General features: G+C 36.7%; 1 protein-coding gene across 3 annotated transcripts in view; it reads left to right on the top strand.

The window, feature by feature from the left end:
• The window catches only part of slc12a5a (solute carrier family 12 member 5a), a 140,363-nt gene that overhangs the window by 90,333 nt on the left and 23,206 nt on the right, over positions 1 to 26,824 (top strand). For all 3 annotated transcript variants that reach the window (XM_046846193.1, XM_046846197.1, XM_046846204.1), the window contains exons 2-6: positions 8,208 to 8,296; positions 9,465 to 9,596; positions 18,073 to 18,219; positions 25,498 to 25,552; positions 26,341 to 26,471. In XM_046846193.1, the coding sequence (XP_046702149.1) occupies positions 8,208 to 8,296; positions 9,465 to 9,596; positions 18,073 to 18,219; positions 25,498 to 25,552; positions 26,341 to 26,471 (554 nt within the window). The remainder of the gene's footprint in view (positions 1 to 8,207; positions 8,297 to 9,464; positions 9,597 to 18,072; positions 18,220 to 25,497; positions 25,553 to 26,340; positions 26,472 to 26,824) is intronic.

Genomic DNA, 26,824 nt, shown 5'->3' with positions numbered 1-26,824 from the left:
TAGGGGTTGCCACGGCGGATCATCTGTCTCCATACTACTCTGTCCTCTACATCTGCCTCTTTCAAACCAACTACCTGCATGTCTTCCTTCACCACATTCATGAACCTCCTCCTTGGTCTTCCGCTTTTAATCCTTCCAGGTGGAATTGTATGAGGAAGTCTGGTGTGTCAGAGAAGTATGTGATGGTGTTGCAGGACAGTTTTAAGGACAGTGTGACAGCAGTGAAGTGTGCTGTAGGAACGACAGACTGGTTTAAGGTGTAGGTTGGACTGCATCAAGGATCGGCTCTGAGCCCTTTCCTGTTTGCAGTGGTGATAGACGAGGTCAGACAGGAGTCTCCATGGACTATGATGTTTGCGGATGATATTGTGATTTGTGGTGAGAGCAGGGAGCAGGTTGAGAAGAGCCTGGAGAGGTGGAGGTACGTGCTGGATGAAAGTCAGATGGAGTAAGACAGAGTACATGTGTGTGAATGAGAGGGAGGGCAGTGGAGTGGTGTGGTTGCAAGGAGAAGAGGTGAAGAAGGTAGAGGAGTTCAGGTACCTGGGGTCAACAGTGCAAAGTAATGGAAATTGTGGTAAAGAAGTGAAGAAAAGAGTGCAGGCAGGGTGGAGTGGTTGGAGAAGAATGGCAGGAGTGATTTGTGATAGAAGGGTATCTGCAAGAGTGAAAGGGACTGTGGTAAGATGTGTGATGTTGTATGGTTTAGAGACAGTGGCATTGAGTAAAAGACAGGAGGTGGAGCTGGAGGTAGCAGAGCTGAAGATGCTGAGGTTTTCGTTGGGAGTGACGACGATGGACAGGATAAGAAATGAGTTTATTAGAGGGACAGCACATGTAGGTCGTTTTGGAGACAAGGTGAGGGAGGCGAGATTGAGCTGGTTTGGACATGTGCAGAATGAATATATCGGTATATTGGTAGGAGAATGCTGAGGAAGGAGCCACCAGAAAGGAGGAAAAGAGAAAAGTCAAGGAGGCGGTTTATGGATGTGGTGAGGGAAGACATGCAGGTAGTTGGGTTGAAAGAGGCAGATGTAGAGGACAGAGAAGAAGAAGAAGAAGAAGAAGAAGAAGAAGAAGAAGACATGCTCTCAAACCCGCCTCATCTGTTCACACAGTAAACCTGTGCATTTGATCTAAAATGTACTCTTGCATACGGTACTGATTAATTTGAATTAAACTCGTGTGCCTTTACCCCCTTGGTGCGGTTCCTTTGGGGAGGTTTCACAGCAATCTAAAATTAGTGTGTGGCAAAAACAACTGTTTCTATGCAAAAACCCTTTTGCAGGTTGATTCCCATGGCAGCATGATTGCACCTTGATACGACCTAGCTGCAGGCAAACTTAATGTGTTCTGTATTATAGATTGCCAGTGTCATTTTTTCTAACGTGTGCAAGGCGGCCAAATGAGTGCCGGAGTGCTTGGAGAGTACAGTACTTTCTCTGCCATACAGAGCTGAATGCACACAACATTGCAAAGAATTAGTGCATTAGTTATAGTCACATACATAAGTTTAGAGAATAACAGATCATAGTTGAAGTCTTTATCCCTGCTTTGAGTTTTACATTTTATTTATTGGTATCGCTTTGATCAACATCCTGACAAATTATATTTCTATGAGCCAGCAGACTGACGATTTCATTCCTCTGCAAGACCAAGCCCAACCCACATTATGCTTTAATTGTCTTTTAGGGCTGCTGCTATTAATTATTTTTGTAATTGAGTATTCCAAATGATTATTCCATCGATTAATCGAGTAATCGGATAAGAAGTACTTTTTCTTTAGTAAAGAGCAAAACTAAAGGAGAGAGAAAATAAGCTGGTTCTCTTAAAATGTAAAATTTGTTTTTCTTTTTAGAAAAACTGGCATTTTTATTGCTGAAATTGCATACAGAAATATCTGTGAAAATTAAAACATTTAGTGTGTTTAATTGCCATATTACATCAAAATACAAATACAGTGATTTCAAAAAGTCCCTCCACAGTGACCACGTAGAGTAAGTTATGGGAAACTATTTGTTTATTGAAACTTAATTATTTTCACACATGTATTTATTTATTAAATCTCGCACAGTATCGCGATGTGGTTTTCTCGTCACCACAAAAGCTGCTTGAAATTTTCCATCTGAGTGTTTATCGCCAGCTTTAAAAAGGTGCTTCACTCCCTGCTCTACGCCGCCACTGTGGAGGGACTTTTTGACCGCACTGTATATAAATAAAAATATAAAAATCTGTTTAAAAATAAAACAGTTTTCTGTATGTTTAAGTTTGAAATGATCCCAAACTAAAGAAACTTTCTTTTGTTTTCTCCCCGTTCCTCTATTTTTTATTTTCTGTGTTACGTGTACAGAGCGCTCCAGAGTTTAGCGAGTTGTGCGTCAGTAATAATGGTTCGTGGGAAACACGGTGCTCTATGTGTAGTTTAATCTATTAAGTGAAGCATCAAGCCAAATTAATTTGCCTCGATTAATTTTTGTAATCGAATTACTCGAGTTACTTGAGGATTAGTTACAGCTCTGTCGTTCCTTGCACAAGCCAAATTGACATTTAATGTTTAGATATAATTTCTCTAACAATATATAACAAAATACGAGTGAGTCTCCACGTCTACAGGGAAAGTGCTACTTTCAAATTTCTCCCTATGTTTCTACCTTTCAGTCAGTTGTGTCATGCTGTTACAAAACATTTCCAAAGCATTCAGAGCAGGAACCTGCAAACCATGTACACTTCAGTGGGTCAGAGTGGTTACAGCTGGATTGTGCAGGTAATAAGAAGCTGATGGTCTAATTCACCCGCATTTCAGCTCTCTCATCCTTGTTCAAGTGTCAGTCGGGGGATAGTGCTCGAGATCATTAAATTGTTCTAAAATAGCATGGGGGTGGACAGGAGCAAATGAAAAATGGTGGATTTACTGACTCTTATTTATTTATTGGATTTTCACAAATAATATGCTGTCAGGGAGCCCAGCTGTGGAGCTTAGTAGGGTGTGAGGGGAAAATAAAATTAAAGTTGACACAAACTCTCCCACACACAGCAGCCATTACATATTGTTTTCATTCATCATCACCAAGTCAAAGGGACCAAATGGGAATGCAAAAAGCTCTCGCTGTGTCTCTTTCCATCCCCAGTCCTTTATCAGACTAAGCCTGTAAAAGAAAGAAAAAGACGTCAAAAGGAATCTCCAAAGCAGCACTTGACTGGCCAAAACCTATAGCACATTTCTTCAGTGTTCAAATGAATGTTTTCCATGGCTCATCTCCCAAATTACTTTACCTTAGCAGCTTTACCTGTCTAGGGTTCACATTTTCTTTTCTGTCAGTTTGTCAGCTCAGTGGTCTGTTAAATCGCCTTCAGGTTTAAGAAGTTTTAGAGTCCTAAGCCTCCACAAAATAAGACTATAATAATACTCTAAAGGTCCCCTATCATGGAAAACTGTTTTTTTTCGCAACTCCTACTTCAGTCCATAATGTCGATTTATGTCAGCTATGCTGTGAACAAAGCTTGTTTGGATTTCTTACTTCTACAAAGTCAGAATTAAAAGTGATGTTAGAGAAGTTCACCCTGACCTTACAACAGGTTACTTCTGCCTAATTACAGTACAACAGGTTAGCCCTACTTTTTTGATGAAGAATAGAAACTAATACATGAAATAAAATACACTTTAGTCTACTCAGAAATGAAATAAACTGTAGGTTATTCAGCCATTTTATAGCTTAAAGACTGAAAACAAAAAATCTATCATTTCTTATTTCTTCATAATTGCCTACATCTTAAAATGCCTTAAATTCATTAGAATGCCCAATTTCACCTCAGAAATGATTTGTTTAAGGCTAAATAAATAAAAGTCAATAAATTATTGATTGACTGTAGATTAAAGAGTGATGCGAATCTGAATCCCAATGCACAGACTGGGAAAGCCATTGGGAAATGATTTGTAATAAGTTTCATACTGTTTCATTAGAGCACAGGGCTTTGCAATGTCCAGCAGCACGACTGGTGAATTTCTAAGCTCTGTCTGTAAAAAAAATGAAAAATAGGTCTGTTAATTAGCTCAGATCAGTAGCTTGATGGCTCTGACCTTTGATAGGCTGCCATGGAGATATGAGTGGCTTAAACTCCATTTTTACCCAAAAGGCTCTGCAAGTGTAATAATCCTGATTCCTTGAATGAAACACCATGTTTTCCTTTTCAGCCCGGTCCACTGTGACAGAGATTGACAGGATGTGCTAAAACACTCCCGAGGCTGATCTGTCAATCATGTGAAACCAGCCATATCATGCTGTCTGTTTGTGTCCTAACAATGCATTTAAAAATAACATAGTCATGGTTTGTCATCTTCTTTCAATTTAATTTAACCAAATATTCTCATATTAAAGGCCAGAATTAAATGGTTATTTGATAGTGTGCTATATAAAGCATCTCATCAGTAAATATATTTAACAGCAACAACCATAAACACAGAAACCAGGATAAAAATTCAGTCTGTTCTGTCAAGCTGTTTTCACGCTAATGCTTATGCTTTGAGAAAGACTAAAAATAAAATAAAAATCTATTTCTTGAGGGATAACTGTGAATCTTTGGGGAATCAATGCAATGACTGGCTTCTAGATCTTGATTTTTGTTTGTTTATTTTTGTCTTGTTTGTTTCCCCTCATTTTCTCCTTGGTTCTTCGGCCAAATCTCACACAAGACAGATACCAACTAGGAGACTTTAAAGACTATCACGTGTTTCCTTTGAGACCTGAATCCAGCTGCCACCTCTTTTTGAACTGCGTCACATGGTAGAATAACACCGACAGAGGAAATCTAAAGAAATGTTTTTTATCTTGTAGTGGCAGAGCACTTACACACAACATTTAAATATATATATATATATATATATATATATATATATATATATATATATATATATATATATAAAATCTAACTCAGTCTGTCCTGCACCAATTCATTCACAAACAACTGCCCAGTTAAACATTGAATTTTACTGACTTTCTTCAATCCAGAAAGACAAAGTTTTCTATCAAACAAAACCATCGGTGTCTATGATTGGAAGTATATTCATGTTAACACATTTAATCAAGAGAAAATAACTACACTGCAGTGACTACAAATTATTAGTTGTGTCATTTAATATGGCTGTCAGCCTCTCAGACTGTGTGTGCCAGTTAGGCCAAATGCAAAACTGTCCTTTAGTTGATAAGCCAAATATAAGAATAAAACACTTATTTAAATCTAAATGACAGATAGTTTTATTCATTTAAAGCATTTGTTTCTAGGTAGAAGTAATATTCTTTGGCAATAGAATACGAAAGCTACAAACTTAAAATGTGTAAAAATGCCACAAATAAATTCTTAAACATTTTCTTCTGATTATAAGACTATTTATTCTTATAATAAGACATTTAAGAGATAACTGGCTACAAACAGGATATTAATTGTTAAGATGATGCAGTATTGCCTCTAATTATTTAAATAATCTTGTATTACTGTAGATTTCTTAGTCTGGACATTCCCCTTATACTATTCCAATCAACAAGGTGTTTTCTGACCTGTTGCTGACTTGATGCTTTTTGTTTTTTGCCTCATTCTGTATAAATGCTTTATACTGTAGGCTAGGAAAAAGACCCCAGGGTCTGAAAATACTCAAAAGGCCATGTCTGGCACTGACAAATATGTCACACTCACAAATCATTAAGGTCCTATTTCTTGCCATTCTGTTTCTTGGTTTGAGGAAACATTCATCAAAACTGCTGACATTTGTCTGAGTACTGCATGATAGCTGCATGAATGAACAGGTGTAAAGTTCCTATTAAAGTGATTTGTGGGTGTATAGCTAAAGTTTGTCAAAGTCAGTTGTCAAAGTCAGTTAAATGCATGAGTTCTTGTCCTAGAGACACTCAATTCTTACTGATTAATGGATAAACACTATTTGCAAGTAATGGATGCTGAATATTATTTGGCAAGGCAACAAGGCTTATTTGGCTACAACAATCATTTCTGCACTTTTACACTAAGGATTATCAATTTAAGTTGCTACCTAACACCCCAAATTAAACACCTCACCACCACACAGTCTTTAAAAAGCTGCTCCACTGGCCACATGGTGTGTGAATATAAATGTGCTGTTAAGTTGTTTAAACATTACCTGCATCAGCCTCTGTCCCAGAATGAAATCCCAGTTACTTATGTTGAGCATGAAACTCAGCCTCACACACACTAAGTTTATTAAGTTTTGGCCTCGAAATTTAATTAGACTGTATATCATGGTAATGTGTATTTTTAATAATCTGACAGTCCAATACGGAAAATTTGCATACATTAACTGAATAGTGTGAAAGCAGAGAAATGTCGCTCCACTGAATGAATCATTCCTTACACAATTGAATGAACTGAATGAATGAGTAGTGCAGCTTGAATAGCCTGACCTGCACAATAGTGAAAGACTATCACGATCTCCATTTCTTAATTTTCATTGCTTGCTGCTGGTGAACGTTTAACGTGTTAATCGGCACAACATACCAAAGCACACCTTCAAAGAAAACTATGAAAGTAAGAAAAGAGAGAACAAGTCTTTGTGTCCTGGTCACATGTGTAGCAGCAAGACAATGAACACAGTTAACTTTATAGTTTTTCACCCATACAGCAGAAATAAGATTTAAAACCTCACAATGTTCTCCAGTTCCTCATATGTAGCCTAGTGGGAAACCTTCTACCCCTACTTGACCTCTAAAACTATTTAATTAAGCTGCCTGATTATACGTTATCTCGCATTATTTTTAAGTAAATGAGCACATTTTTTTCAGATCCAGAGTACAATGATGTGTTCTGACAGCGTGGGAATGAATAAGCTCCCTCTTACTGGATGAGATGACATCGCAGTTCTCATGTCCAGTCCTACCTTTGTTTCAAAAGCAGATATTATTTTAAAAAAAGATCATTCTGACTTCCTCTTTACTTCCTCATTTGTACTTCGTATCTCTCAGAACGCAGTCATTTAATCACCCACTGTTGCTCATCACACACTTTAGCATTGATTATTGCAATGATGGAGAAGTGTGGTTATAAAGGGAATAATAAATGTGGTTTTAAAGGTGTCAACCTTTCACAACTGTTACTGTACAATCTTTTGACAAAATGCAGGATGCTATGCCTTAACATGTGACTGTAAAACGAATACAGCCATTTGCAAAATATGCAACTACTGCATTAGAGTGGACTGTTGCATGTACTACATCATGTCACAATTTAATTGATGAATACAGTGTTTACATTGAATTACATAGGAAACACGAAGCTGTCATTTTGACTCTCATCACCAATAAGCACATACCCACAAGCGAAATATCAGCATGTTCATATAACGCTTGTATGTTATACACGCTGACGTTGACGTTCCATCTTATTAAATCACGAGTGCTCTTCGAGTGGTGATGACACCATGATAAACATACACTGACACTTGACTTATGTTTAGCATCCTTAGTGGTTATACTATTCATATATTTCAGGCATGTAAGGTTATGGTATGCTATTAGTGTCTATGTTGTAGGGTCTGAGTCTGAGATCATTCCTTTCCTGTGGTGTGAGTGAGTGTGTGGAGAAGTCTCTGTGAGCCAGTTCTATAAATAGCCATGGAGCAAATTCAGTGGTTTACTAACAGTACAGGGGCTACGAACAGAAGCAGAGCTCATCTCCAATACTTCGATGTGACAGATTAGAAGGTTTTTTTTGTATTTGTTCAAGTTCCAGTTGCATCTAAAGCAAACATTTAAGGTCCATGATCATGATAACTGAAAATATTAGAAAACAAACTAAACTGGGTGCTTTTTATTTCAGACTAAAATAAAGGAATGATATATATCTGTATATATATATATATATATATATATATATATATATATATATATATATATATACATATGTGTGTGTGTGTGTGTGTGTGTGTGTGTGTGTGTGTGTGTGTGTGTGTGTGTTTGTGTATATATATAAGGCAAGAAGTACATGCAAATGTTGCTGCCAATAATTTTTTTTCTTTTTTTCTTTTTTCTATTTTTTCGATATAGTGTTGCTCTTTTGGTAATTCACATTCTTGTTATATGGATTGGAATCTTTTTTTTTGAGGGCATATGATTGTCATATGTATTTTGTTATATTATTTGGCTTTTTTGTAAAATGTTTTTGTTTATTGTCCTGCTTATTTTCAGGAGATGGAAATCCCAAAGAGAGCAGTCCTTTCATCAACAGCAGTGATCCAGAGAAAGGCCAACATGGCAAAAACATGGCTCTGTTTGAGGTATGCATACATGCATTATAGACGTCCCACTATCAAACAATCCTCTGATTTACTGTCTACACTGAGGCTAATTTATTACATTTGATAGGAGATACTAAATAGACTTATAGACTAAGCACACATAATCCAACCAAATTATTGGATACATTTAGAATGACAATATATTTTTTTCCTGTGAATGATATTCGAGTTTGTGTTCCTGTGTATAAGTAATATTTTTATGCCAATGCCTACATAGTAAAACTGTTCTAAAAGGGTCTACACTGCACTAGTCCCTAAAGGATTCCAATAAAGAACACAAACAGGACTCAAATTAGAATTTATTTCATATTTTGAAACCATTACAGTAAGATTACTATAGAAATTATCTTAAAGTATAAGACATAAATATCCTGTAGGACCACTTGGTATGGAATTTATGAATAGGTTTTTATTTTGGTTCTTTTTTGTTCTTTATGGGAATTTTAATGCAATCATTTTTGTGTACATGTAAGCTAAAAAAGAACTGTTCAAAACTTTGTGATCCACTAATTTCCGATTAAGATGTATACAGAATGATTTCTTATTCACAACATCATCATGGTTCCTTATATCTCAATGTTTGAGCATACTTCAGCAGAGCGAGTCTTAAAGTATTTACACAGTAGCATCAAGTGTGTGGTTCGCAAGATCAAACCATAAATAAGCTATTGCTATCTTCATCCCAATAGTTGTCATGGCTGAAACTTTTCAATAAATAAATAAATAAATAAATACATAAATACCACAAATGTAGAGGTACACAGTTGTATAGAATGCCTTTGGATACGTCAGCATAAAATTTTTCTTTCACTTGTACAAGGAGACCCAAACCTTTTCCAGCATGACAACAGCTCGTGTGCACAAAGCATGCTTCAGGAAAATATGGTTTACATGGGTTGGGGTAGAAGATCTTTGCCTGCTATTGAGCTCTGACCTCGACCCTATTGAACTCCTTTGGGATGAATAGTAACAGTAACAAGGCAATAGGCAATAGGATTCTAAAAAAAAAAAAAAACTGAAAAAAAAGCTGAAATTTAATTAGGATTTAGTGTATAATTATTGAATGCATAATCTTCATTGGTTTATTACTATTTAAACTGTTTTTCCTCTGTGTGTGTGTGTGTGTGTGTGTGTGTGTGTGCTGTAGGATGAGATGGACACTAGTCCCATGGTATCGTCTCTGCTCAGTAGCCTTGCCAACTATTCGAACCTGCCTCAGGGCAGCAAGGAACACGAAGAAGCTGAGAACAACGAAGGTTCTCGAAAGAAGCCTGTACAGGTAACACACATACTCACTCACTCACATACGACCTACAAAACGAGAACAACTTCTTTCACCCCATTTCTTTTCTTTTTTAAAGCTGTCATAAAAATATTTGTAATGATTACATTTGTAATCTCCTTTTGCTTGAATCAGTTAATATTAAATATTACCTGAACTATTTGACAAGCAGGATAGCGGTTAATTGAGACATCTGTATAAAAAGTTAATAAGAGATTATAGTTTTTTCAATAATTTTTATTCTTTAGGATAAAAGATAAAAGCCTAAGAAAAGGCACTTCCATGATTCCACTACTGTAATGGCTTTGTTGTTGATGAGTCTCTCTAGAATGTAATTACCACCCAGTGATTATTTCTTTTTTAAGGTATATAACAAGGCTTATTATAGAATTCAAATGAGTATTTTCCCTTTTCTCATTTTAAAGTGGCTATTTACCAGAGATTTAATGGAACACTATTTTTATGTTCTTATAATTGTTTTTTTTTTGTGTATAAACCATATAATTGCTTAATATTCAATCAAATTACTTTTAGCAAACTAAATTATTATAATTTTTACTGTCAAACAGAATGGACACATTTTATGTGTGTGTGTGTGTGTGTGTGTGTGTGTGTGTGTGTGTGTGTGTGTGTGTGTGTGTGTCACGGATAGACCAGGCGTCAGAAACCGGGAGTAAAACTGATTGTCTTTTATTGGTCTGAACATGCAAACATAAAGGAGCTTGAGATGAGACTGTAGCAAATGGTAAACTTAACTGAGTGCTTCCTTTAAAGCGTAGCCAGGAGCATGGAAGCACAGGGAACAAGATCGGAAGGTATTCCAGGTGATCTACGGTCGTAACTAGTAAATCAGACAGTGAGCGAAGGGGAATAGAGACCTCATAAAGGGGACGGATAAATAGAGAACAGGTGTAGGTGATTAGTAGGAGGGAGAGGCTGAGCGAGAGTGTTGAGTGAATGAGGGAGGCTTTATATTTCCTTATTTTATTGACAGATGCAATCATTTTGCTTCTTTTTAGAATGAGCATGAGCATGGTTATCTGCTGAAATAACACGACTATTTAAGCATGGAAACGTTTTTTATTAAATATCTTGAAATAGCTTTAATAATCTTATATTTGGTTTTACAGTAATCTTATAATAAAAAACATTAATTAAGGTTAATTTTAATATATTACAAATATTTTTATTTGCTATTCATTCTTACAGTTTGGCCAAAAAAACAATTATACCTTTATTATATATTGTATGAATTAATAATTTATCAATTATCAGTTTTTAACATATACTGTCTATGATTGCAAAGATGTAAGACAAAGTGAGAGAGAGAGAGAGAGAGAGAGAGAGAGAGAGAGAGAGAGAGAGAGAGAGAACTCTCATAGAGTTTGTACTCTCATAGAATGATTGAAGGGAGAAGTTTAATCTTCCCTGAGTTTTAGAGCGTGTCTCAAACGTAATTATCACACCGACAAAACAGCTGCACTCCAATCAGCCTCCATTTTCAGAGGGTCAGCTGGAACACATGAGATCCTGGTTCCTGCAGATGCTTTAAATGACAGAAGCAAAAGCCTTAAGTCAGTCATATAGAAGGGAATACAGTAGCACTGTGCTTGTATTTTACATATTTTAGCCACTGATCCAGATTGGTGGATTGAAGGGCATATGTTCAGACTGAAAAACCATATGATGACTACACTAAAGAAATACACACATACACATTGCCTCATGGATCTGGTATGTGTTTCCTCTTTTTTCCACAGTCCCCTCCTCTATCTGTCTCGTCACTACATCTAAATACGATGGTGAAATTTTTGCGTAGGACAATTATTAATGCAATCAAGCGTGGAGGCAGAGCAATGCTACATGACATGACATTAATCAAAATCCAAGGGCTGCATTTTAATGAGGAGCTTTAGAGTGATGAAAAGAGGAGGACCTTTACTCAAAGTCACGGTGGAGCAAAATGGCATTTCTGTACATCATGTATCAAGTGTGAGAAACACAATTTTGTCATGATGGATTTTGTCTTGCTATCTCAGTATCTCTAATGAGAACGAGTTCCTGTTCAGTTTGACCTTGTAGAATGAGAATACTATGTGATAAGCCCAAAAGCTTTTAACAAGAAGTAGAAAGGATTTCTTGTTAAAAAAATATCTAAATAAGAAAGTGGGAGAGAGAGAGAGAGAGAGAGAGAGAGAAGGACAGAAAATGACCAAAGTAACCCCAAAAGTATATAGACAGCGTATTGAACATCTTATTCTTAAACCATGTTCATTAATATACAGCTATAATAACCTCTATTCTTTTGAGAAGGCTTTCCACTAGATTTTTGTACATGGCTCATTCAGCCACAAGAGCATTAATGTCTGGCACTGATGTCAGAAAGGTCTAGTGTGAAGTTCTAGTGTGAAGGGCTCTGTAGAGGCAATGTGAACACTTTCACACCAACCTGTACAAACCATGTCTTAATTACCATCATAGGGATCAGAATCAGCAACAGCTTTGGGCTTGACAAAGGAAATCCTTACAGGGTGTTATGGTTGGGAGTCCACATACTTTTGTGAGGTAGTATCACCTAAATAAAGCTTGAGGTCAAGAAGAATGACATTTCCATGAAGCTTATCTTATCATGTCTATTATTACATAATCTATTCATTTGTAGCAGATGGGTCATTACTTAACTGAATGTTCTTTTTCTAGCATCAGATATGTCCTTCATAAGTAATTGTGGTCCTGTAAAGGAGTACCAGGCTTTAAAGGTCATTGAAAGGATGTACTGTAGCCACAAAAAAGGAACGCCCAGTTTAATATATGCTAATTGGAAGCAGATTTATCTCTTTTTTACAAAGTTGTTCGCCAATCCATGTCTATTTTAACACAATGAGTTTCTGTGTTTATCTTCGTTCAGTAGATACGTCCGGAGTGCTCTCTCAGACAGGTGCACTAGACCAATTTAAGTGCTGCCAGTAATCATACTGTCTACTGTTGTGTTCATGTAAGTAAGTACAAGACTCCATCACATCTTAATGAACAACTGAAAATATGCAACAGCACCTGGCGATCAGCAGAGTGACATTTGGATATGTTAAGCTGTTTATTTAATACAGTGAATTGAAAATGCTCGCTGGGAGTTGTGTGCCATGCACACAAGCAAATGGAGGCTGGCATTGAAATTATATAATAATAAAAAATAAATAAAAAACAAGAAAAGATTATTCAGGAAATGGTTTACTTGTCTTTTTACTATAACAGCTAGTTTGTGTGCTAATAATATTTATACTGTTTTACAGTATGGCATCAGTACTTTATTTAATTTCAAATGTATCTTTATTTATCAATCAGCAAAATATTGAACAATTTGGATTTCGAGACAAAATGTGAAGTAAAATTTTCTTTAATAATATATTTTTCTTTTAGGATATTGAAGAACATCCAATTATAGTCTAAAATAATAAGCAGGATATATTTGGGCTATTAATACAATGACCTAGATCTTGCATTTCATTCGAATGAGTTTGCAAAAGGGTAAATTGCAGTGTCACTGTGTCGATGAGTCCAGTGCAAACTATATATTCTGCACATCTGGACACCACAGCTGGGCAGGTGGAGCCAGGCACCCTGGGTGGCATGGTGTCAGAGGCAGGGTGGCGCAGCAGAAGGGTGCAAGGGATTAGAGGCAGAGCAGCTGGCGCTGGCAGCGGAGCGCCGATGGCACCTGAGTCCTCACAGCCAGGGTCCACCGACATGCATCCCAGGGGGCCACTGGACATCTGGTGTTGCTTTCTGTCACTGTATTACCTGGGTTCCTTGCAGCTCGGCAGCACCCCAGGAGAAAATATAATCACACGTGCCTGTGTCCATATTTATACACACACCGAAAAATGTCCTCACACACAGAGAGGCTTGATTACACACCTGCGACAGCTACTGGAAAAAGTAAATTGAATATGAGCTGGCTTCGGTGGCAGTTATTCTCCCAGACAAGCTCAGGAAAAAAGAGTGACCTCTGCCAAGCGCTGTTGATTCAGACATTCTCACCTGCCTGATACACCACCTGTTTGATAATGAGAACTCATTTCAGTCAGCGTGGTGGTGACAAAGCACAGCTTTTGGCTAGCCGGGCCCATAATGGTGCCAAATAAAGAAATGTTGCTAGAAAGGATTCCGGATGAAAATGTTACAAGAGCTCTATCAGACAGCAGTTTTTCTTCTTAGTCGTATACTTGAGATCAGCAGATGTTCAAACATGTTATGAAAACAACAAAACAACTCTTCATCTAATATTGTCACTGAAAATGTGTGGAGATCGGTTTTAAATGTAATATATTGTCCTCTCTGGATTTTATAGTTATATTTTTACCTTTTATATTAATTGGAAAATTACTGTTATTTACATTTATTTGGGTTTCAAGACAAAAAGAAAAAAACAGTTTTTATTTAAAAAAATATTTTGTTGAAATCTCCATTAAAATAAAAATATACTACTACTACTACTTATAATAATTATTATTATTAAATAAAAAGATATTCTGTTATGATTATGAAAAACATTAATATACATATACATGCATAATTCAGAAAAAGAAAATCTTAAACTAATAAGCAGATAATATCCATGCTGTTTTTTCCACTGACCAAGATCCTGTATATCATTTAAATGAGTTTGAAAAAGGGGTAAATTGTGTCACTATATTGGTGAGTCCAGTGCCAACTATAGCCTGCACTTCTGGACACCACAGCTGGGCTAGTTTGACACTGCTTAGCATTGCCACGAAATGCACATAAACACCGGGAAAGAATATGTGCATCTAAGTGACAGCAATTATAAATAACATCAGACAATAAAAATGTAAATGAAGGTTTCTGGGTTTTTTGCCATATGTGAGGAATACATGGTGTGGACCATAAATAGACTGAGCATTGTAATGCTGTCTCTTTATTACTAAAGAGTAATATTAAATACATTCATTTGTATCTAATTATCTAATTAATACGTTGCATCATCTATAATGTAAACAGAAAAGTTTTTTTTTTCACAAAAAAAATTACTATTTTATTCTCAGGCAATATAAATCATATAATTTACTACTATTATAAAAAGTGAGGTGTAGCAGTTGCTGATGGTCAGGTACACCCGGGATTTGAAAAGTGCAGTGTTTTGAATGAAGCAGACAAATTCAAAGGGCAAACCAATATTCAAAGTCATAGACAGGCAAAGTATTGGGCGATCTGCTGACAGATTTAAATGGGCTCTGCAAAATTCAATGGTCAGAACAGACAGAGTCAATATTGGTTACAAAAAATGCAGAAAAACAAAAGGCTACAGTATGTAACATCCACTAGTGGAATTATGAGATTTTACATATGGTAAGGAGAGATCCACTGAATATCCAGGTCTTTTGTGGGAAGTATGCATATATTGCTTTTCGTACTCAGACTTTCAGTGCTAAAACCAAGCCATGAACTGGATGCAGAGCTCAGAATCAAGATTTTGTTGAGGACAGAAAAAATTCCTGCTTCATTGAATGTTCAACGACCAAACTGACCTCCATAATACTTAAATGAATGAAGCAACCAGGACCTTGGTAAGTGAGGTGACCAAGACTTTGGTTGAGCTCCAGAGAGCATGTGTGGAAGCTGTAATATCTTATCAGTTCCTACAACTTTTCAGTTCATTGCTTGCTTTTGAAAAGTTTTCTTCCACACACACACACACACACACACACACACACACACACACACACACACACACACTTCTCTCAGGGTCACAGTAATCACGATTACAATGGTGTTAACAAGAACTACGGTTCACTGGATGTCCTTTACTCACCAATTATCCAGAATTGTAAATTATAAATAGGCACGCAGTTATTGAATGTGTATGACAAATGAGCCACCGCTGTCTGTATGCAAATTCTAACATTTCAGCAATAATAGTGGTGAACATTTGCGTAATTTCTAAATATCCACTAATTACATACAAGCATCATCCACCTTCAGAAACATCCTCATATTTGGGAACAGGAATTTGGAAAGGTCTCTCCATTGCTGCAAAGAAAGGCAGTTCTATTTATATTTGTATTTATTGAACCTAGGATGGTTGGTTAAAAATTAAATAGTTGTATATTAACACACTTTTTTGTACACTGAAGATTAAATTGAATTAGCATATATCATACTTTAGGGCAAACAGAGCGATATATTAGCATACAAAAAGGCAGACAAAGATAAATAACTTTTTCTCAATGTTGTTTCTGTGCAGAGCAGCAGAGAAGCACATGCACTCATCTTTTTGTACAAAAAGGAATTGAAACCCGAGGATTTAGCTTGGAATTAGTAAGCAGACAGATAAGAATTTTACCTTATTTACAAATTCATCCAATTTAACATTATTATCATTTTATCATTTATTTATTAAATGGTATTTATATATTAACTCACCAATGAATATATTAGGTACAGGTGTGCAATCATGTGACAGCAGTGCAGTGTATAAAAACATGCAAATACAGGTCAAGACCCTTAGTTAATGTTCACTTTAAACATAACTGGGATGGAAGTTGGATCTCTGTGAGTTTAGCAATGGCACGGTTGTTAGTGCCAGGTGTGTGAATGAAGGAGGGCAGTGGAGTGGAGTGGTGTGGTTGCAAGTAGTAGAGGTGGTAAAGATGGAGGAGTTTAAATAGCTGAGGTTAGATGCAAAGTAATGTAAAGTGTGTTAGAAATTAAGAAAAGGATGCAAGGATAGAAGAGTATCTACAAGAGTGAAAGGGAAATTTAAAAGACGGTGGTGAGACCTGCGATGTTGTACGGTTTAGAGACAGTGGCATTGGCTAAAAGACAGGAGGTGGAGCTGGAGGTGGCAGAGTTAAAGATGCTGCAATTTTCATTGGGAGTGACGAGGACAGACAGGATAAGGAATTAGTTTATTAGAGGGACTGTGCAGGTAGGACATTTTGGAGGTGAGAGAGGTGCGATTGAAGTGGTGAGGTCAGATGCAGAGGTGGGACATGGGTTGTACATTAAAATCTTGAGTCCTCGTTTGAAATCTTAATTGTCCTGAAGCTACTACATCATGTCACCTAATGATACTGTCCTGATTTTTTTATCTATCCAGACACCATTTTGGCTGTAGGTTACATTTAAGCCAAGAATCAGTCATGCCATATGTCTTTGTGACTTTTCATAAATTACATCCAAATGACAGGCATTGTGAAGTCCATATTTGCTTCAGGGGTAATTACATTTAAAATCTGCGTTTCTTGGTCTGCCATCTGCTTTGTTCACTTATACATGTGAATGTGTGCAAGTAAATGGAAACATAACTAGTGTCAAATGTAATCTTACCTTGTTTTCAAGTATTGTAATGTGGAAATGTGACCTTGAATATAGTTTGATGAATAGAAGATAAATAAATTGTTTATAAGGACAACTCACCTTCATTCATGATGTACACAATATACACTATATAGACTAAGATTTGTGGATACCTGACCATAAGATTCGTATGTGATTTTTGAACATCCCATTCCATATTTAGTCCCCATTTACTGCTATAATAACCTCCACTCTTCTGGGAAGATCCACCTCCACTACATTTTAGAGGGTGTTTGTGGACATTTGTACTCATTTATGTATAATAGCATTATGAGTACTGATGTAGATTAAGGAGGCCTGGGGTGCAGTATGCATTCCAATTCATCCCAAAGTTGTTCAGTAGTGTTGAGGTCAGAGCTCTATAGCAGACCACTCAAGATCTTCTACACCAACACATGTAAAGCAAAAGTTCATGGCTCACATGGGCACAGGGGTATTGTCATGCTGGACAGGTTTGGGTCTCCTAGTTCAAGTGAAGGGAAAATTGAATGCAACCATATCCAAAGACATCCTATATAATTATGTGCCTTCAACTTTGTGGTAACAGTTTGTGGAAGAACCACATATGGCTGGAAAAGTCGGGTGTCCCAATACTCTTGTCCATAATGTGTAACATGATTCATCAACATTTCTTTACACACACACACACACACACACACACACACACACACACACACACACACACACATACAGACATAATACGCATGTTTATACTTCCAAATGTTCTGTATCCTTGTTTGAAAGACAGTGAACATAACAGAAGTATCAAGATAGTGTAGGATTTTTTTAAATAGAGTTGTTTACTGTGTACCATACAAGTCAAAATATATACAAATCCAGAGCTCTTATAACATTATATGTTTAGTTATGTTTACCTGCATTCATAACATGATTTTAATTCATTAGAACTGGTGAAAACGGTTCTACTGCAATCTTTCTTGAGTCTTTCAATAACACATTTACCAACATTATGCATGTTTAATTGTTTCTCAGATAATAAACTTCTAAATGTGTGTGTGTGTGTGTGTGTGTGTGTGTGTGTGTGTGTGTGTGTGTGTGTGTGTGTGTGTGTGTGTGTGTGTGTGTGTGTTTTCAGGCTCCACAGATGGGCACTCTGATGGGAGTATATTTCCCCTGCATGCAGAATATTCTAGGTGTGATCCTGTTTTTGAGGATGACCTGGATGGTGGGAATTGGAGGAGTCATCGAGTCCTTCATCATCGTCCTTATGTGCTGCTCCACTGTAAGCCAGACACGTTCACTCACAATCTAAAACATCTCACATTACATACATATTTATACTTTTATTGTGTCTTTGTAAAATAGCTCCTAACCAGATGTGGTTTAGGAACAGAACAGAAAAGTGTTGGCAGGCCTGAAGGACTAGCCTGCAGACTTAATTATATTGAAGTGATTCGTGAGTTTGTTTAATGTTTCAAGTAAAATGTGTTTGATCAATCATTCATTGCCATTAACAAAGTTATTGTTAATTTAGCTGTCCATAACAGTATATTGCAGCTGAAATTAATAAACGAATATGAGCCCAAAGTGTAGATTTTCACTTCTAGGTCTCACCCAACCAAAAGTTTCCTGGACATTCACATAATCATAAATCAATTAAATAATCAAATTTGCTATCAATGACTGACTAACGTCTGGAATCCATAAATATCACAATACACTGTTTTTCTCTGTAATGATTCTCCCCCTGGTCTCTCCATGGCAATTAGTTCGATCCTGAGCTTAGGTTACTGTCTGTGTGGTGTTTCCATTGTTCTCCATGTTCCTACAAGTTATCAGTACATCTCATTAAATTTATTAGAAAGCAGCAGAATGTTTAATTTTACACTTATTAAAAAAAAATTCAAAGAATTGCATCTCGGTTTTTAGTATTTCACATTATCATCTTTAAATTTAGCACAGACGAACCATTTTCTATGGTTTAAATAAAAAGAAAGGAGCTATTTGGGTGTTCTCCTCCTCCTCTGACATCCCAGCAGTGATCACTTGGCAGCCACTGAGGCTCAGCTCAGTTCCTCGAGGACTGGGCTGAATACCTGTCAGACACCAACAATGGGGTGCCTGAGCACAGCTGAGATCAGTGCAATTTGAGGAGAATTTTTAGTCAAAGCCATATTAGGCAGACAAACTGTGTGTGCTGTTCTCACACAGATTTTTTTTTTTTCAAAATTACATGCTGCCTATTTTTTTTAAAGCCAGGATATGTGTACTCATACTTCTGAAATAACTCATCCCTCACAATCGCAGTCATGAGAACAGAACTTATGGTACACCTCTGTCAGCTAGACCCCTGTTTGCTACTCCTTTATCGATGACCCACTATTTTGTTTCACATTAGTTCAAAAATAATTTTTTTGCCAGTCTTTTTTGGACTATTACTATCTTTTGACTTTTAAACGATTACTATTACTATCATACCAGTTTGTACTTGTCACCAATCTGTAACAGTTCTATAAACTCAACTTTATTAACATAATCTGCTTAGAAAGTAGCACAGTTAGAATCAATGAAGCAAATAAGCACACAGTCCACTACTGGATAGGTATGAGCAATGTTGTAAAGAAAATATTTTGAGCCATGTATGTATACTTAATTACTAGACAATCTGCTGCCATGATTTGCCTGTTTATTCAACAACAATCAAAATTTTTTCACAATAAAAATGGTACAGGTCCTTGTGTTCATGATTCAGTTCATCAAACAAATAAGAAATCTTTCATGTGCTGTGATTGTATGGTAATTCATTTGTGAGCAAAAACTGTTTTTTTTTCACACATCCATTTCATGTTCGACCCACATTATTTTTTTCCCTTATTGCTATCTTGCTGCAGTTGATTTTAGACTTCAGGGCAAGTGAGTGTTGTTCAGTTTATTGCTTCTGCTATTGATTGTTTTAGTAATCGAGTATTCTACCGGTTATTCCATCGATTAATCAAGTCAGTGGATAAGAAGTACTTTTTCTTTAATAAAGAGAAATACTAAATAGTCTAGAGAAAATATGAAGGGTCTCTTAAAATGAACAAGTAATTTGTTTCCTTTTTAGAAAAAGTAACATTATTGCTGAAATTGCATACAAGAATATCTGTGAAAACTAAACCCATTTAGTATTTTTAATTGCCACATTACATCAAAATACAAATACAAATATATGAAAAATATAAAATGAATCTATAGAAGCCCATTTCCGCCACATAAAAAAAAATGCCGCAGTGCCACGTTTTTTTAATTGCAATTCTGACTATATTTCTCTTAATTGTGACTTTATTTCTTTATTAATTCATTACTATCTAACATTTCTGCTGCATCCACATTCTGGTGCATCCATGTTTGAAGCTGTTGGTGTGTAAATGAGGCTCCTCTGCTTCATCTGTCCTGTTCCGTCTCCTCCAGAGCTGATTGTTAGTCTAGGGATCATAGGTTTAGTTTGATACCATGCGATTCTACTGATTGTAGCCCATTTAATTTTTAATGTGTAAAGCTTTCTGGCACTACAGAGGGGATGAAGCTGTTAAATTGGCTAAAAAAGCCGGAATTTCGAGAAAAAAGGTGCACCAAATGAAGCATCGAGGCAAATAATTCACCTTGATTATTTTTTGTATTCAAATTACTCGAGTTACCTAAAGAATCGTTTCAGCGCTTGTTAATACGTCAACCCAGGTTTTATTTTAACAAGTGGAATAGCTATAACTGTCTGAAGGCCTTCACTCGAATAGTCACACATGGTAATGCTACCTGTTTTGTCACATTTTCATGGAAATACTTCCTGAAGAAAACATCCATAATTACTTTTGTTCCACTTAATAGCTAATACTTGAGGCATAATAAAAAAAACACCAAATTCTGGTCTAAGTCAAGTTATGGATTCATTGAATTTGAACTTCGAATTGACACACCTGAACAAGTCTACACTCTAAAAGCTTGATGTTTATCATGAGGCTAAACATGGATCAGGCTGATGGATAGGAGCACAAATGTTATAAGAGCCTTTGCTAGCATTCTTGCGAATATGTCTAAAAGAGTCTTGAATCGAATTGATTTTTATTATTATGATTTTTTTTTTCCTGTAGTGGTGCTTAACAATTTTTTAAACAAGATGTGTTCTGTATAACAGGTATATAAAAAAATAAGCATTTTATACAAAAGGTGTTTTTATAGTAAGGATGCCAAGATTCAAGATAATGAGGAAAAATATAACCCAATATTACAGTTTTTTTGGAAATTGTATGTGTTCTGACTTCTGAATTTAAACACCTCTTATTTTGGAACTACAATGTTGTTAAATAATGACTGTGATGGAGTGTTTGTGGGCGTGGCTTAGCAGGGGTTTGTACTAAAATGGAGATGTATGGGAAGGGAGTTAGAAGGGGGTTCTAACTGTGTATGTGTACATATGTGGCCAGAGATGGTGGCAAGCTGGGTGAAAAGCTATTTCTATTATTTTGTTTTTGAATTGGTTTAACTTCAGTGATAAATCTGATACGCATGTTTTCTCCTCACTCGCTGGAATAAGCGGCTACTGATCATTACACTGCATGATTCAACCTAAACCTGTTCACAACAAGTATATACTTAAACAGACAGTATTCTCTTCTTTAAAGTAAGGCAATAGCTAAACTAGAGACAATGAATAAGAGGGGAAATATCTTGCACACAATTGTATTTGGCCATGGTCAGTGTTTATGGATTTTTTCCTTTTTGGTTCTGACACCTGGTGAGATTGCTGGGGTGTGTGTTTTGTTAGGCTTTAAGAGGCTGTTTAAGAGTCTGACTGTTTTTGAGTTTCCTTTTTCCCCCTAAATGCCCAATACCTGCTGTTCAAGGCATTTAAAGCATTTACAAAATGGCCTGCTACCTGCAGGAGCACAATGTGGCCCGATTTAATAATTGTCGGTTTTAGGTCTATAGAAAATATTTGTGCCAGTCTTTCTCAATCAGACCGACCCCTCAACACACACACACACACACACAAACTAGAAGATGTTTTGCTGTCACCAGTCCAGACTGTTTTTTGTCATCCTGTACTTATGTGTGCACATATCATGCGCATGTATGTGCTGTGTAAGTCTGTGTGTTAGACAAAGCCAGACCCTGTTTGTTTCACGTGGATAGCCCATGGCCAAGCAGCTGAGGTGGGTTTTTACTGTCGCATGTCTCTCATAGCAACAGAAAAGTGCCGAGGCCACTGATCTCTTTATAAACCAAGTGGAACAGCATTTCAGTCAGAATCTACATGCTTTGTCAATTCGAAACATTATTAATAGCGTTAACAATTACTGAAAACCAATGTGCCAAAAATACTTAATACTGAGGCGTGTAAGTGCAAAAATTAGGCAATCTATTTGGGCTCCTTGTGGTGATTGTCTAAATACATGAAACCATAATGTACTTAACAGCTAATAGCTCATAGACATGCAGTGTCTGCTTCCTTTTTAGACAGACTATTTCCTGTTTGATTTGTCTAGCCACTTGTTTTTTCCAATTAATAAGCAAAATGGTTTTTTTTATTGTTTCTGAGACTTTTGCCTTGGCAGCACGATAATATTGAATTTGGTTGCAGGTTTGTCATACGATTGTGTAAACATGGGTTCACCGTAGAACAAATGTGTCCGATGCTCTGTTGCTAAGTAACAGCCAAGCAACACACACCTTGGAGAGACTTCCCAGAGAGTGCAAACACAAGCGAACGTCGTTTATATATTTTTTTCCTTCTTCAAAATTACATGCACTTATTACAAATTGCTCTATTGTGTTATCAACATCTTACACTATCGTTTGTGTTTCACAACACCGATTTCCAGCCCTACTTTTCATATGGAGAAATTCTAGTGGGGAAAGGCTAGTACACCACACAGATTTCACGGTGCTGGAATGAAGTGCAGAACATGCATGAACCACAGGAGGAAAATAAGAAGTAATGAAATAAAATATAGCAGAACTACGGTGAACAAATGTATATGGCTTTTCACAAGCCAGTGATCCTGCTAAAATATTACTGGCTCTTAGATAGGGACAGGTGCGCTGATTGGCAGCTTTTAACTCGCAGCAGCTAAAAACCCCAATTACCCAGCCAATCACAGGCTATATTTGTTGTATAATAAGCATATGGGTTAATGCAGTGATAGTATGTGTGGTATAGTGGGTTTGAAAGTGTGTATTAGACATTGAAGGTGTGAAAGTGTTAACGTGGCCTAGGCGTTTAACGATAAGAGAGGAAGGGTGCTCATTTAGGCTAATTACAATCTAACACACTGATCTTCTGTCACTGCACACAGACATACACAGGAATTTCGACAGAAGACACATATATGCACTCACACAGAAAGAGGCAGCTCACAAACCCACAAACTCATTTTTTTTTATTAACTCATCAATTTCTTGAGATTTTCACTCAAATTTATTTTATCATTTAACAATTTTCAATTGCTAGTTTGGTAAACCTCTCATATTTTACCCGCAAAATATTTTAATTAATAAATGTTGCTTTTATTTCTTAGATAATAACATACCAACCAGAAATACTCAGCCATCAGGATTTTCTCTGGTCAGAATCTGCCTGATGTTGATATGGTTCTCAGATTGGGGTCTGAAGACTGAAGTCTTTCAAGCATATGCAGAGCATCTGTAATCACAACCCACCATTCTTAAACAATGCTATTGCATTATAATTCTTAATAATGTACAGAGTACACCCCTCACATTTCAGCAACCATTTTAGTATTTCTTCTCAAGGGAATATACTATAGAAATGGAACACTGAAATATTTTAGAGTAGTCAATGTGCAGCTTGTATAACAGTAAAGATTTACATAATAGCAACAAATGTAAGTACACCCTAAGTGATAACAGCTGTACATCGTTGACTTCTTAATAGGACTGTACATATTTGTGTATATTGTATTTAAGCAGTTAAAATTTGGTGCTTTGAGTACAATTCTCTCATACTGACCACTGGATTTTCAACATCATTTTACAAGATATGTTCCACTCGGAACAGACCTCACAAGGGTCAGTTAAATAAGTTGAGTCGTCATGTTGTATGTCAGGTGCAGAAGCTGCTTCAGAAAACAGTCGCTAAGTGCTGCAGCATTGCTTTAGAGGTTGCAGAAGTGGAAGGTCCTCTCGTCAGTGCTCAGACCATACGCCGCTCACTGCAACAAGTCGGTTTGCATGTCATCATTCCAAAAAGAAGCTTCTTCTGAAGCTGGCTCACAAGAAAGCCTGCAAACAGTTTGCTAAAGACAACATGTAAAAGAGCATGAATTACTGGAACCATGTCCTGTGGTCTGATGAGACTAAGATACACTTGTTTGGCTCTGATGGTGTCCAGCATGTGTGGCGATGCCCTGCTGAGGAGTACCAAGAAAATTGTGTTTGCCTACAGTCAAAGCATCATGGTCTGGGGCTGCATGAGTGCTGCTGGTACTGGGGAGCTGGTGTTAATTAAAGAAAACCTGGATTCTTACATTAACAGTGACATTCTGAAGCAGAACATGATGCCCTCCCTTCAGAAACTGGACTGAATGACAGTTTTCCAACACCCAAAACACCCTGCCAAGATGACAACTGCCTTGCTGAGGAAGCTGAAGGTGTTGGATTGGCTAAAAATGTCTCCAGACCTGATTCTTCTTGAGCACCTGTGGAGCATCTTCCAAGCGCCATGTGTCCAACATCCAGCAGCTCTGTGATGTCATTATGGACGAGTGGAAGAGGATCCCAGCAACAACCTGTGCAGCTCTGGTGAATTCCATGCCCAGGAGGATAAAGGCAGTGCATGATAACAATAGTGCTCACACAAAATATTGACATTTTGGTCACAGTTTTGTCACTTTTGTTGCCAGCTATTAGGCAATAATGGCTGTATGTTAAGTTATTTTTTAAAGGACAGTATATATGTACTGCTGTACAAGCTGCACATTGACTACTCTAAGGTATATCCAAATTCTATTTGTATAGTATTGTTCCCTGAGAAGATATATTAAAATGATTGCTGAAATGTGAGTGGTGTACTCACTTTTGTAATACTGTATATTATTACATTATTATTTAGTCTGTTTGTTTGGTCACTTGAATTGAAAAGTCAAACATTTCAATAAACTACATCACATGTATGCAATAACCGGGTAATAATAAAAATCTTGAGCCCTGAAACTTGATGTCAATCACTTAAAAACCAAAAGGCCTAAATATCTTCAACCATAATGTGATATATAAAATAAATATCAGTAAAAAGTTCTGGAGTGCTTTAGTCTGGCTACAGGGTGCTCTTGTTTGGTGTGCCTATAAATAAGGAAAAAAACGGAGATTACAATCAGTGGTGATCCCTTTCCACTGATAGATGGAGCAGAGGCAGATCAATAAACTGTGCATAGCAACACCTAGCAACAATACACCTAACATGCCTCAATAGGATAGATTATTTCGATGAAATAGTCATTGAGTGTATGAAAAGCATAGGCATATCTAATAGTGTCTAACCAAATTCATTACTTTCTTCCCCCAGACCATGTTAACTGCAATTTCAATGAGTGCCATTGCCACAAATGGGGTAGTACCAGGTAAGAGATAACCCTAACCCTGTTCTATATCTATACCTTAACCACTATGTCACTGCCTCTGAAGCAGCAGTAGTAGTCCTGGTGGAAGTAATTTTGCCAGACTGCAATGTCCACCAAAGCTATATTTATATGTCCATTATCCTATAATTAAGTCCTATATTCTAATAGCAGCCTCTGTCTCACCTTGTGATTGGAGAAGAGCAGGAATAAGGGCAAATTGCTGAAATTTCTGGCTTTTTTCATTGCTAGTCACTCTAAGGTTAATATTAGTGCCCTAGTCTTTACATTCATGTTGTAAATGCACATTCTTTTGTGCATCTGGAATGAAAGTTTTGAGGTAATTGGGGCATTTTTAAGTTTTTGGGAAAAAGGGTACCTTGTAGTACAGGGTGTCCCACAAATCTCCATAAATTTAAGGAAATTACATTTTCTAATCAAAATGCAACTTTATTTTCGAAACATCCTTTAAAGGAATGAAATTACTTAGTGAATACACATTTTCCCACTGTCTTCCAATATGGCAACAGTATCCCAAATCCGTTTTAATAAGTTATTCTTTTGTCAAAGGCATAGTTAAAGGTTATCTGGAAAATTATATATGGCATAATAACACAAGTAAGAACATTTTTGGAAGGCATTTTCCTCAAAATTACATTTTGTTCATTTGCACTTGGTATGGAGACTTTTGGGACAGCTTCTCATAAATTTACTAGTAGTTTGAAGCATTGAAGCTGACTTTTTTATTAATATTATTATTATTATTATTATTATTATTATTATTTTAACAGCTGGAGGCTCCTACTACATGATTTCTCGTTCCCTTGGCCCTGAATTTGGTGGTGCGGTGGGAATCTGTTTCTACCTGGGGACCACCTTCGCAGGAGCCATGTATATTCTGGGCTGTATTGAGATCTTACTGGTAAGATATGACTCTATGACTGTAAGTGTTGTGTCCTCCGTTTATTCACTTTACCTTTACTTGCAAATGATTTTTACTCAGTGATCCTGTTGTCTTCTTTTTCTTTGTGCTGTTTGGTAATCCTCTTGCATTTTTCTTAACCCTTTCTGCATGCCTTTGTCGCTAATTTCTCACCCAAGTGTGTTTTAATAGAAATGCAGTCTACTTTATTACCTTCTATCCATTGCTAACTTTCTTGTATTCATATATCCATTGCTCTCTCTCTCTCTCTCTCTCTCTCTCTCTCTCTCTCTCTCTCTCTCACTCACTCACTCTTTCCGCCTTTCATATTCATTCTTTTTAATAAAAGATTA

This window comes from Silurus meridionalis, chromosome 1 (assembly GCF_014805685.1).
Source record: "Silurus meridionalis isolate SWU-2019-XX chromosome 1, ASM1480568v1, whole genome shotgun sequence".
Classification (NCBI taxonomy): Eukaryota; Metazoa; Chordata; class Actinopteri; order Siluriformes; family Siluridae; genus Silurus; species Silurus meridionalis.
The sequence above is the reverse complement of the archived record's forward strand: the minus strand, read 5'-3'. Positions and strand labels throughout refer to the sequence as shown.